Source organism: Nothoprocta perdicaria, unplaced genomic scaffold (genome assembly GCF_003342845.1).
Source record: "Nothoprocta perdicaria isolate Ctin4 unplaced genomic scaffold, notPer1 scaffold_62, whole genome shotgun sequence".
NCBI classification, from domain to species: domain Eukaryota; kingdom Metazoa; phylum Chordata; class Aves; order Tinamiformes; family Tinamidae; genus Nothoprocta; species Nothoprocta perdicaria.
Window position 1 is genome coordinate 2,543,541 of NW_020455888.1, and position 12,936 is coordinate 2,556,476.

A 12,936-nucleotide genomic window follows, 5' to 3' on the forward strand; every position below is an offset into this window, starting at 1 on the left:
CTGGGACCGAATTTCGGCTGGTTGGAAAGAAAAGCCTGAATAAGTAATTCTAAGTCTCCTTCCCGTCAGAAAGGCTTTGGCAGGGGGGGCTGTAAAACACAGTTACCCCCTATAAGCAGGAGCAGTCAGACAGGAGCTGCCAAAGGTAAAGGAAGGAGGCGACATTCACAGAATTTGCCCCTCGGAAGACGACCCTGCAGCTTTGCACGGCGATACCAAAACCCAAAGCAGAACCGGCACCCAGCAGCGGGTGGGGGCACCAGCTGGGAACTTTCTCTTCCTTAAATGCATAACCGAGATTTTTTTTTTTTTGTCCCTCTTCTTTCTATCCCCCCTGCCAGAGCAAGGCTAAATAAACGTTATTACATAACAGCAGTGTGAAACGAGAAGCACCAGACTTACCATATCAGCTGGGACGCTGCTGGACATCTTGACGTTACTCTGATGGCTCAGGACAACTTAAAAAAAATAATAATAAAAAAGGGAAAATAGAAGGCAGCTCCTGGAGGCGAACACCGTTCGGGGGCAGCGAGCTCCACGTCGCGGCGAGCCGAGCGCCCGGCGGGAGGGCAGCCGCTTCCCGAGGGAAGCGGGGAATATCCTGTGGAGCGCGGGCTGCTCCAGGGGAGCCCCGGGAGGGCGGCGATGGCACCAGATCCTCGTCACCAGCGGCGCCAGGTGGAGCGGGCGAGACTGCGGAGTGACATGGACCGTGCGCGGCGTCTCCCCCCCGCTCTTCCTTCCTTCCTTCCCAGCCTCGGGATGATTCACGGGATAATGGAGCGCCCGAGCCGCCTCCTCGTTAACAAGGGGCGACCCGGGCGGGCTGCTGCTGCCCGCGGCGGCGGCGCTTCGCGGAGCCCCCTCGAGCGGCGCTCGGCGCGGCGGCTGCGGGAGGGCAGCGGGGCGCCCTCCCCTCCCCTCCCGCGGCGCTCCGGGGGCTTCCAAGGGCGGCCGCCTCGGGCACCCTCAGCTCGCTGCTCGCATCGCCGCCGCCTCAGCCCTGCCTCCCTCGCGCGCCTCCTCCTCCTCCTTCCCCTGCTGCGGCGGCTCGGGCGCTGCCCCCGCGGCGCCCCCCTCCCTCCGCGCCTGGCGGCCGGCAGCCGCCGCGCTCGCTCGCGCCGCCGCGGGCCGGGCCTCAGCGCGAGCCTCGCCCGCAGCCGCCCCCCGGCATCTTCGGCTCAAGCCAACATGGCGCCCGCCGAGCCGAGGGAAGGGGACACGGCGGGGGAGAGACCGACCCCCTCCCCCCGCTCCCCCCGCCCCGCCGCGTCACGTACGCGGCGCCGCGGGGCATCATGGGGCTTGTAGGCAGCGCGCGCCCAGCGCGGCCCCGCCCCGCGCGCCGCAGCGACCGTTGCTAAGGGCGGGAAGCGCCTCCCCTCCCCTCTCCCCTATAGGGAGCTCCTATAGGATTCACTGTGGAAATTATTGCAGCCGGGAACATCTGGTGAAAGGGCAYGGAGCCCCCAGGAGCTCGCCTGCTCCCCAAGAGGCCCTGTGTTTTGTTATGGAACTGAAATACCCCAAGTGGGGCCTGTACTGGGTGTTTTGTTCCATGTTCCCGTCTGTTTTTTTTTTCGGAATGCCACCGTTCAATAAACATATCTCAGGAAAAATACTAAACTCGCTCTAAGATAAAGAGAGAAGGCCTATACGAGGTGCATATCTACTGAATGAGTTAAAACGCCTTTTAGAGGGGTGCAAAGTGAGACATTCCTATCACAGCACCCTGTAAAAACTGTCCAAGAAAATGAAAAAAAAAAAAAAAGATAATGCAAGAAAATCAGGTCCATGGAGCTTGTGACCTGTTGTAACCTGGTTCCTTCAGCAAYGTTTCTCACGCAAAACCAGAAGAATTTAAAACAGATTTGTTCCCTTTAACATGAGAACTTAGCAGCTCTTTCCCCTCTGTGGCTTCCCACTGTGCTTGGTGAGGGCAAGTCCTGGCAAGACACTCTCCCCTCACCCATCCTTGGATCCAGAGCTTTTTCCCCCCTCTGGAATGCTGGGAAGCTATCAGCTTTCAGGGATGGATCTGACACCAAGCAGCCCACCCAAATGCCCAGGAGAAGAGCCTTGAGGTCAACCCAATGAAGGGGTCTTCAAAGCACCATCATGATGAAAAGCTCAAGTTGTGGGAATAATAGCATACTGCTGAAACTCCAACTGCTTTATCTCCAAATGGGTATCCTTGAGGGATGGAGAAACCGATGGGATTCTTCATCCTTTCATCCCCTTTTTTAAAGTATTTAAATAACAATACTAGCAGGTGACGTCTAAGGGATGAGCTCTGAAGGATGTCTCTCCATCCCAAATATCATGCATTCCTGAGCACGCAGGATTTCCTGATGAAGTCAGTGGCAGAATTCAGAATTATCGCTACGTCTTGCTGAATGGAGTTCGTATGTAAGAAAGGCAAAAAGTGTTTTTTTAATTGTATGTGCCCCTGCACAAGTTTGAGCAGACTCTCGGGAGCTGCTCCAAAGCCAGCCTCAAGGCCAGCCACGCAGGGAAAATATTTGCACGGGCACCTGTGGACAATTTTTGGTGGTTCCTGAGGGGACAATTTAGAGGCGCCCTGCTCATGGCCACCCCATGTCCTCTGAGAAGCTAGTGCTCTGCCGTACAGAAGAGAGACCAGGCACCGTGTCTGCTTTTGAGGCAGTGCAGCTCACAGCTRCATGTAAATGTGTGTAAATTGACATTAGTGGCGGCTTAAAACGATGTCCTTGTCTGTGCTGTGGCAGCTGAGGAGAAGATGCGAGGCCCCTTCCTGCCTCCCTGGCTGGGTGGACAGGGCGGGCAGCAGGGGCTGATGGCTCTGTACAGCTCCCACGTGAATTCCCAAAGGCCGCATGGTAACACCCGGAGCATGGAGAGCTCCACGTACCCAGACGTGTGGGACATGCTGGGATCCCAGCCTGCCCAGGCCAACTGCACGAGGGGTCAGCAGGACAAGGGGGCCCTGCAGAGCTCGTCATTGCTTTGGGGATCACCTTCTGAATAACGATCATGGACGGGTTCATCCACAGCACACGGGACACCCYGTTGACCGTAGAGCTTTAATCAGTGAGGTTCTCCACCTCCTGTTCTCTTAGCTCTACTTCAACCRTCCACTAGAAGGAAGGTTCCTGCATTTAGTGTTGATGGAGGGATGTTGTTCCTAAGGAGGCGGGGGACATTGCTATTTTGTGCATGCACTAGGGTCCATCAGCTTTGCTGTCTCGTGTTGTACAAATGAGGAGCAGTTTATCTCCCTGACACGCAGCTGTGCTTTCCAAGAGGTGGCATGAAGAATTATCTTGTTATTATTTTTATTACAGAATTCAGATCTACAATTACAAGAGTACGAGGCAGGGCACAGTACAAAGACATAACAAAGATGGAATTTCTGCCCTGAAAATGTCATAGTGTTGTATTTACTCCAAAGCTGAAATTTATATCACATTTGCGTGATTTTTTTTTTCCACCTCTCAGATATGATGACACAACACAGCTGAATGGGGGATTCAGCACAGCTGCTACACGCTGGAGATCGCTTAAGGATGATTGTGTGCTGGGCAAATGAATAAAAAGAGGTGCTGCACAATGAGCCTTAGAGAAGCAGCCCAGGTCTGTTTAGCACATGTGACAAAAGSGGGGGACATTGCCACTGGCCTTGTGGAGGTGAGGTAATGTATTTGAAATACAGCGTGGCCACATATAGAACAGAAAAATACCTTTTGGGTATATATTAAGAAMGGCTGTTATGATAGTCTTCATTTCATGGTTGCACGGGGAGGAAATGAGAGTTGTGGTCAGCAGCAGCCAGCTGGAAGGAGGGACCCTGCAAGCGCCGGGGAGCAGTGCAGGGGATCAGCTTGCAAGCGGTGCTGCAGGCACGCAGATCCATGGGCAAACCCTTCCCACCTCCACGCAGCAAAATGGGAAGGGCTGTTCCAGACAGGTCCTAGCAACGTGGAGAGCTAACAAGGCTATTTTGCTTTTGGGACCTCGTCCCGCTTTCATATCCACAAATTTCATTCCCACTAACTCGCCCTTGCAAAACTGTCAGGAGAATTTAGCTGTCCAGGTACAAAATCATTTATCAATGTCACTTAGGGTGTGTATAGAGTAGAATAATGGAGTACACAACCGATACTTTGCTCCTCCTATGAAAAATATAATGTAGGTAAGTAGAATTTTGCATATTTTTATTTTTATTTTTATTTTTATTTTTATTTTTATTTTTATTTTTATTTTTATTTTTACTTTGATAACAGTTGTGCCAGGTGTCTAAGGGCAGGTTGGGCCTAAATTCTAGTGTTTCCTGGCCATGAGTACTAGTTGAAACCTGACTCTGTACCAAGACGTGCTTAATAGGAATAAAAGGTCTGTTCTTCTAAATCAGATTAGTAATCTAGCCAATATGATATCCCGTCTCCAGCAGTGGCCAGCATCAAATGCTTCAGAGAAAGACACCGAAAACCCCACRATGGACAATCATATTACAAGCCTTTCATTTGGTAACTTTCCACCGACTGACAAGGGTGCAGGAGAGGCTGGTTTGTGCCCTGGAGCACAAAACTTCATGTCCTGCATGTCCTTAATGGCAGTGTAACCCATCAGCAGCATGTAGGAATGATTGCCATTTTCCAACAGAGCGGTGCTATCTCCCGTCAGCTGTTACCGCCGGGGTTGGAGGATGCATCAACCCGAAGCTCCAAGACTGATGTTAAAAGCTTTCAGGCCCCTAATGTTTCCTGTGTTTTTCATTTGAGGCAGGAGTGTCTTCAGGAGGAGKAATGTGCCGTAAGGATGGAAAGGGATGTTTCTTTCAAGGCAGRAGTACTCGTAGCTGCTGATTTCTCAAGAGGCTTTCTGGAGCTGCAGTGGCAGCCTGGGCAGGTGAAAGGCCTCAGAGACAAAGGCTTTAATTCTCCGTGGTTTGGCTGCGGGACAGATCGGGATTCCTTCCTCCCTGGCAGCCACAAAGGCAGCAGTGCGAGATATCCAGGGCAGCAAGGAACACTCTGGGCTAGGCGACAGGATACCTTTAATACCTTTGTAGGAACACGTGGCCGTGTCTTTTAACTCTCAGCGAGCCAGGTTCAAATTTAGCTTGGTTTAGCTCAGCCCTATTTAGTTCAGTCTCTTACATGCAGGCCAAAAGCTGCATAGGAAATGAGGGCAGATCTTGCAGGGTCTTAGTGCCTGCCGTCTGCTCCTGCATAATGCCAGGTTCTAGCACTGGCCCCTGTAAAAGCCTTAGATTTCCTGCCCCTCTTTTCAAATATTTTGTCATACTAAATTGATTCCTTGAACATTGATTTTTGCCCTTTTGGTTTCGCAGGTTCTTTTGTGTCGAGCCGGAACCGCGTTTGTGTCCTGCCAGCCCCAAGAATTGATGTCAGCAGAGTCTGGGAATAGCAGTTAGTGCTTCTCACCTGCCTCACAGCCAGTGGGGGGACAAAAAGGACCTGGGAGTCTTTGTAGAGTTTACAATACACACTGGTGACCATAATCATCATTTATTTATTTACTTTTAAGGTTACTTGTTACACTGGTCTTTCTGGAAAATAAAAATACACGGCTAGTTAAAACAACGTGGGTTGTAGCCAGGAATACTCCAATTAGGGGCATTTTTCCCTCATATCTGTAGACCAATATGCAAATATAACGTGATGGGAAACAACCAAGTGATGGGAAACAACCAAGTAGTACCTCATGCTAGCGATTATTCAAGGTCTTCTTGACACAGATAAGCCTGGAAAGAACAGTCCTGTGCCAGTGGAATGGGTGTAGCAATAGAAAAGCAGATGGGACGTATTGATGTCATATGTATTGATGTTGTAAATTATRCTAGGATACTCCTGACAGGGATGGGAAATGATAGAGGAGAGTACGAAGGTGGAATAGGGAGAAGGAAGTAACAGAAATGGGAAGAAGAAGTACAAGAAATCTCATGGCCTCTTTTAGAAAATGCTCAAATCACCAGCGTTCTTGAGGCAGTTTAGCTATCCATAAAGCCATGAGTTAGCAGATATATACAGGAAAAAGAACCCCTCAAACAGATGAAAGAAGTTCCCTATTTTATAAAAGACGAGAGGCAGGAAGGAAAGCATTTGAGCAGAGAGGCATCCATCCTGGATCCGCTTCCCGTCAACAAGGAGGAACTAAGAGAAGCATTAAAATAACAAAGAAGTTGGGAACCAGAAACTTGACTTTAGCACAAAGTTTACAAAACACAGTGACAAAATGGTCTTTCATATCAGGACATCAAATATGTGGAAATTAAAAAGTCCTACACAAATAAGAAATGGGGCAAAAAATAATTCAATCTACTAGAGGACAGCGAGAGGGAAGAATCTTCCGAAGTRCCATGGCATTAAATGGCAGCTCTTCAGAGAAAGGAACAAGGAGCTGCAACTTGAGGAATGGCCCTCTGCAAAATAAATTTGTCAGGAAGCAAAAATTGAGTTTGGAGAGGGTAAAGTAAAAGAGCACCACGAAGCGCTCTTAGAGCCACCAAGGGCACAGAAAGAAAACGTAAGAATATAAAAATTTCAGAGAAGCTRAATTTGCTTCTCGGTGCCCTATGCAGCACCCAGTCCCCATGGGATGCTGTGGGGAAGCCGTGGAGAGCTGCACAGAACCAAACTCAGCGGGAAAGCCGGAGCCCTCATGGCATTTTGTCATTCCTATTTCCTGCTGCTCTAGGAGGGCATTTTGTGCATTAGCATATCCAAAAGCTTGGGTTAATTTATGTATTTTTCATTATAAGGGCCTCCAGTGGTAATCYGAACACTAGCAAGCTCCCTTTATAGCACATATTTACCATGTATAAAACTAGTGCCAAAAATAGCAGAAATCCTGTGCTTGCCACAATAAGAGTGACTGCAGAGCAAAATCTATTGCTGAATTGAAGAAAACATTCTTGCTCTTTTGAGTTTCATGTCCCTCTTATCTACCTGACATTTGACATTTGACTCTTCAGAGTTTTTAACATAAAGATTCTCATATGTCTGTAATCTAAGACTGTTAATTGCAGGCATATGCATGTGTGGATGTGCAGCGCATACACGCACAAACATATGCTTATAGAGAGTATAAATATATAAGACATTCTTACTCTGAWCATTTTTAAATTCACTGTAGCACTCACATAAATTATTCTAAATGCATGCTACTGCAAATAAGCATTGTTTTTATATATGCTATGGCAGTGAAAAGTAACATTAAATCAGATTTAGCTTCTATCATTCGTAAGTGTCCAAACCAGAGCCGTACTTGAATGACCCAGTGTCTCGAAACGTGGGTTTTAGTTGGCTGAAGCAATTGCTTGACCTTGGTAACTGGTAGCTGTTGTTGGGGAGACTTTTCCCCGGCCACTGCTGCATTGTTTAGACATAATGGGGCAACAGTCTCATGTCATCTATAGGATATGGAGACACCACCGTCCTGTGTTGCTGCTACTTTATTGCTATACATGCTGGGCACAATCAACAAAGACTTCCTGAGGATGAATGTTTCAGTATATGAAACACTGAATAACTGCTTTTTGTTTTGCTGAATGGTCCCTTTTTTGTCATATTTAAAGGGGAAAATACAGGAAATATAGCTCTGGGGAAGGGAGCCTAGCATACAGGGTTTGTTTTTTTTTTTTTTTTTTTAAAAAAGAGAGGCTTTTCACTGTAATGAGATTTTACAATAGTTTCACATGAGTTTAACTCTATTGACGTAATCTGAATTTATTGCTGCTTCAGAATAAGGTGAGAGAGGGACTGGACAATTTACTAGTTGTGTCAATTCCCTGTTGCTCACAAGGCCACTGGCAACCAGGGCCAGAACGGTCACTGATTTTGCTCTTTTCTGTGTTGACACTGGCTGTCACGATGAGAAAATTCAAGAGAACCCGATTTATTTCTAGTCTCTCTTTCTTATTCCAGTCCCAAGCCTCCATGCACAGTAAGAGGTGTTTGTGTAGTGTAAGCAAATGCCCCCAAAATAGCTAGAAACCATCTAACTGGTTTAACGTGAGAGACTTGCTAGACACAGCAAGAGAGCAGTCTGAAAGACTTAGTGCACAGTTTTTACTATATTTGAGCTGGTTATATATGTGTAGTTACTGGCTCCTGTTAAAAACACTTTATTAATGTCTTTATCAGGAGGATTTTAGTTAGAAATTAAACGAGAGGAGAATTCACCRCACGTCACTTTTGGTCCACCCATCATTTGCAGAAAGCAACCAACTGCACTTACTGCTTAGTTGGAAATTAAAACTGGAATCCCGCCTAAGCGCTACTGTGYCCCAAACCACCTGGAGCTTGTTGTTAGGCAGTATTTGGTTGTTGGAACAAGTGTTGGAATACTGTGAGTACTGGAGATTTAAACATCTGGAGACTGTGTCCAGTTCTGGGCTCCCCAGGACAAGAGGGATGTGGAGCTGCTGGAGAGAGTCCAGTGCAGGCCTAMGAGGATGATCAGGGGCCTGGAACATCTGCCCTGTGAGCAAAGGCTGAGGGAGCTGGGCCTGTTCAGCCTGGAGAAGAGGAGGCTGAGGGGGGACCTGATCAGCGTGTATAAATACCTCAAGGGAGGCAGTGAGGAGGAGGGGGCGGCCTCTTTTCAGTGGTGGMCAGYGATAGGACTAGAGGAAATGGCTTCAAAYTGAAGCATCRGAAGTTCCACAGGAACTTAAGGAAGCATTTCTTCACTGTGAGGGTGACAAAGCACTGGAACAGGCTGCCCAGAGAGGTTGTGGAGTCTCCTTCTTTGGGGATCTTTAAACCCCACTTGGAYGCAGCCCTGTGCCACGTGCTCTAGGTGACTCTGCGTGAGCAGGGGGGTTGGACTCGATGACCTCTGAGGTCCCTTCCAACCTTAAGCATTCTCTGATTCTATGATAATCACCTGAAGGCAAGAAAGTGATCTTTTGTTTCCTTTTGTAGTGCAAAATTTGCTATTGTCACGTAATTAATTTTTTTGTAAGCTGATGAATGATGAACTTCGGAAACATTACAGCCATGGCATCACTTGAAAGCGCTGTTCTGAGAGAGGTGAGCAAGTACAACTGTGCTTCGAGTGGACTGAGRCTGCTGTGGCCTGAAAACAGCTCGTTTTCCCAGGAAGATCCTTGCGAAAGATGCTGAGGAAGTTTAGCATTAGAGGTCTCCTAAAAGAGAACAAGAATGGGATGTGAAACCTTAAAGAAAACATGTCTAGATATCTCCTCACAGATTCAACATGGCATTCAACATGTGCATGCTTCCCAGTTCACTGTTAGGACTTTCTTTGTAGATGCAGCAATAGGTAGTTCTTAAACAGAGAACAGAATATTACAGAGTATTTTCTAACATATTAAAAATGTCACCAAACAAAGATCTTGTTCACTTTTCCTGCCCTTTTTGTGACAAATGGCTGCAGTAAAAGTGAACTCCTGCTTTTCCTTATTTATGAAACACCTCTTCCCCTTTGTATGAAAAACTAATTTTTGCCTGCTTTAAAAACTGCATAAATGGACGTTGGAAAAGGGAGAGACTGCTTTACATTAGATCACAGGCACAAGGCAAGTACTGTAAAACAAAAAGCTATTCAGGGTTTTCTCCTGAAAGAAATGAATTGAAAATTGTCATCAGATTAAATTATCCTATTCCTGATTACTGTGTACAGCATGATGAAACAAAAAACGCATTTCCATTTTAGCTTCCACATGCCAGATATGCCCACGAACCTCTTGATGTAGAACTTACTGTCACAGAAGCACATTTCGGTGCTTCCTCAGTGATCCAACAGATCCGGCTTTTCCAGCTCGCAGAATATCAGACTTCTGCAATTCTTTCTAGGGCCCCAGCGAATGTAATAATGGAGGCAAAGTTACCCATAGATTGACTCTGGATTTACAAGGCTCCTGGCACCATGCATTGATTGCTCGCATAGACATAAGCAACAGGCAGAATCGCAGCATGTCAATCGTGAAAAAAATCTCATCCAGCCAAAATGGATTTTACCCATCATCTTCTCAACAACTGGGACTGAAGATGTATCCTAATAGGCTATAAACACTTTATCAGGAAGGAAATAGGCTTAAATGGGTCCATTTAAATAAAATCAGCAAAACCATCTCCAATAATACCATCTGGTGATGCTTATTAATCATATCCGTGCAGCGTAGAATGTCACAAACATGCATCAGGTTAAAAAATACGAGAARGGCAGTGAGAGTGTGGAAATTCAAGCGCATTGAGGTGGAGTAGCTCACAGCTGGTAGCATGAGCAGGGCTGTGGGGGGACATGCAGCTACACACCCCATAAACTTGGATACTAAGCCAATCTGTTCTTGTTAAAACACTCCCATTTGCCAACGCCAACCCTGCCCGYTCTTGCTCCCTGCTTTGGGTTTGTTCCGTGGAGGGTCTGTTTGCCAGCACGGGTCTGGAGAGGAGTGATGCAAGTTCAGTGCAGAGCTCCACAAGGGATATTCTCCTGAATCCTACAAGCCCAGCACTATCGTTCCCTTGCCATGATGGCAGCATCTGCCTTCCCAAAATCATGCAAGAACTCACGGGATCAGCAGCTGTGTTTTAAAGCCATCAGCAATGTTTTGYAGAATTTAAATTGTTAAATGCAGAGTGGGAAGCTCTTTTATTCTTCAYATTCCTTTTTCCTTCTCTGTGGTTGCAGCCTCAAACAACCACCRTGCAGCCCGGAGTAACTTGTGGCAAGAGTGACAAGGGGGAGCAGTGGGCAGTGCTGGACAAGGGGCCGAGGAAAGGAATCCCTGGAACCACTTGTTTGTAAGTTCTCTTGCAAACCAATGTCTTGCTGCTGGCACCCACCAAGAGATCCCATTTCATCTCCCTGGCTACAAATCCCTTGTCCCCTCTCAGCTGTGAACTTTGGAGTGATGTATCACAGGATCACTGTATCAAAAATGTTTATAAATAAGGCAGCAAGATGATTTCTTTTGYGTTTAAGCCTTTGGTTCAATTCCCTAGTATAAAGACAGGTGTTTTCCGGCAATACATTTACGTGCCAGTAAGTGTAAATAAGATTTCAAATTGTTGGTAGAGACAATTAGAGAAAAATGAAGTAAGTCCATAAGAAGTATAGGCTATTGTTTTAATGCAGGTGACTTTCCCATTTCAAAAATAGTTTCTAGCTAGTTGGACATTATTTGATGTGGTAACTTATGAGTTCATGGAAAAGAAGCTGAAGAGTTTGGGTAGCGGGGGTTTAATCTTGCAGCAAATACTTTGTTTGTTTGTAGCTAGTAGAAGAGTGTGCATGTCTTCATCACCAGTTTGCATTCCCATATTTTCTCTTTCCTCCTGTCTGCAACCCAGTAAAGTGTTCTAGAACAGGAATAATCCCAAACACATTGCTAATTCCAGGCTGCTCAAGTAGGGAAAACCAGGAAGCCTGAAACGCTTGGCTAGCTTGTGTTGAGAGTCCTCAGCATTTCCTATGGGATCACCGCCCTTCCTGGTAAAACCTATATTGCCCCCACAGCACCGAGGCAGGATGCAGATTTTCACCCACCAGGGCAGGGAGAAGAAACATCCTTTTCCCATGGGCAAGAGGCAGCTCTTGGCTCACTATGACCTTGGAAATCAGACTTGCACATCTGCTATGGCAACCAAAGTCAAGAGATCAGCGAGTTATTCAAACAGTCCAGTCTAAATGTCAAGCCAAAGTGATTTGTTTAAGTCCATCTTAGGTTTTTCAGCTTGGTTCCTGCTTCTAAGGTCCATGATCCAGCAGGTCCTGGTTTATCTTTCTTAATCCTTACCAAGTTCTGGTTTTGCAGCTGCAGTGAACAGGGGCTCCGAATCTCTCCTTGCCCTTTGGTTGCCCCACGGGTGACCAAATCTGCCAGAATCGCCACGGGGTCTGTCCGTTCCCACTTGTGAACTTGTCCTGCTCTCAGGGAATTTGCCTAAGGTAGAGCAGATACGATGCTATTATCATGTACTGATCAGATAATTCCTGGAAAAATATTCCAAGCATCCACTTCCTCTTACTAGGGAAACAGCAAGTATTGGAGGAAGCCAAAGAATGAACAGATAGGTGAACATACTCATACATACATGTTATATATCTTTAAATGTATCAATATATTGATACACTAGYGCGTTTTATGCACACACCCCCACACATATATCTGTGTATACATAAATAAGAAAGGTCATTTCTTTTTTGTAGGCTCCCCAGCCTTCAAGCACTGGCATTCAGTACTCTGGGCCTGTTGGACTGTTTGCAGCAGTAATTGGCTGTGTTCGATGGAGTCTTTTAGTGAAGGGCATTCGGGGTGGTTTAGTTGGAGTCCAAAACACTCCAGAGCCCCGGGGAAATTATACAACTCCTCTCCCTCATTGTACAGACTCAGATACATACTGTGCAGAGCAAAGCAGAGGTGCATACAGTTACTTTTATGATCGGTTCAGCTTGGCAAAGTGTGTTAGCAGAGAGTCTCTTTGTCCTTGTTCTCGCGCTTGTTGTTCTCCATGCACTTTTGTGAGCAAGAGAATGTGTTAAATTAGGTCCTGTAGAGACTTGCTGGCAATTCTAAAAACACGGCATAAAGAAGCTTGTTTCCAGCTCTGCAGGGATAGCTTCTTTTGTTAATCTCCCAAATTGAGTATTGGGTAAGCTTGATTCATTAGCAGCTGGGGCAGAATATGTCAAGAGCCCCCTTTTTTAACCATTGGGCTCTGAGTTCTGTGACAACCTTCTCTTCCGTGAGGACAACCAACATTCTGTTTTCCAAAGGGAAAGTACAAACCTTTTCTTAAAGATGAATCCACCTCAGATCAAATATCTCATACCTTCTTTTCAAAACACTGGCATGTCTGAACATCCAAGTTAAACTAAAAAAAAAAAAAGAGAAAGAAAAAGATCTGGCATTTGCCAGAAGTGCCCTGGTGAGGAATAATCATAATATCATGAATATAA

The 12,936-nt window shown here is 46.5% G+C and overlaps 1 protein-coding gene across 1 annotated transcript in view; it reads right to left on the reverse strand.

Moving 5' to 3' along the window:
* Positions 1-835, reverse strand: part of UBL3 (ubiquitin like 3) — a 52,143-nt gene extending 51,308 nt beyond the window's left edge. The window contains exon 1 of the mRNA XM_026049833.1: positions 403-835. Within this exon, the coding sequence (XP_025905618.1) occupies positions 403-429 (27 nt within the window). The 5' untranslated portion in view covers positions 430-835. The remainder of the gene's footprint in view (positions 1-402) is intronic.
* Positions 836-12,936: the final 12,101 nt, after the last annotated feature.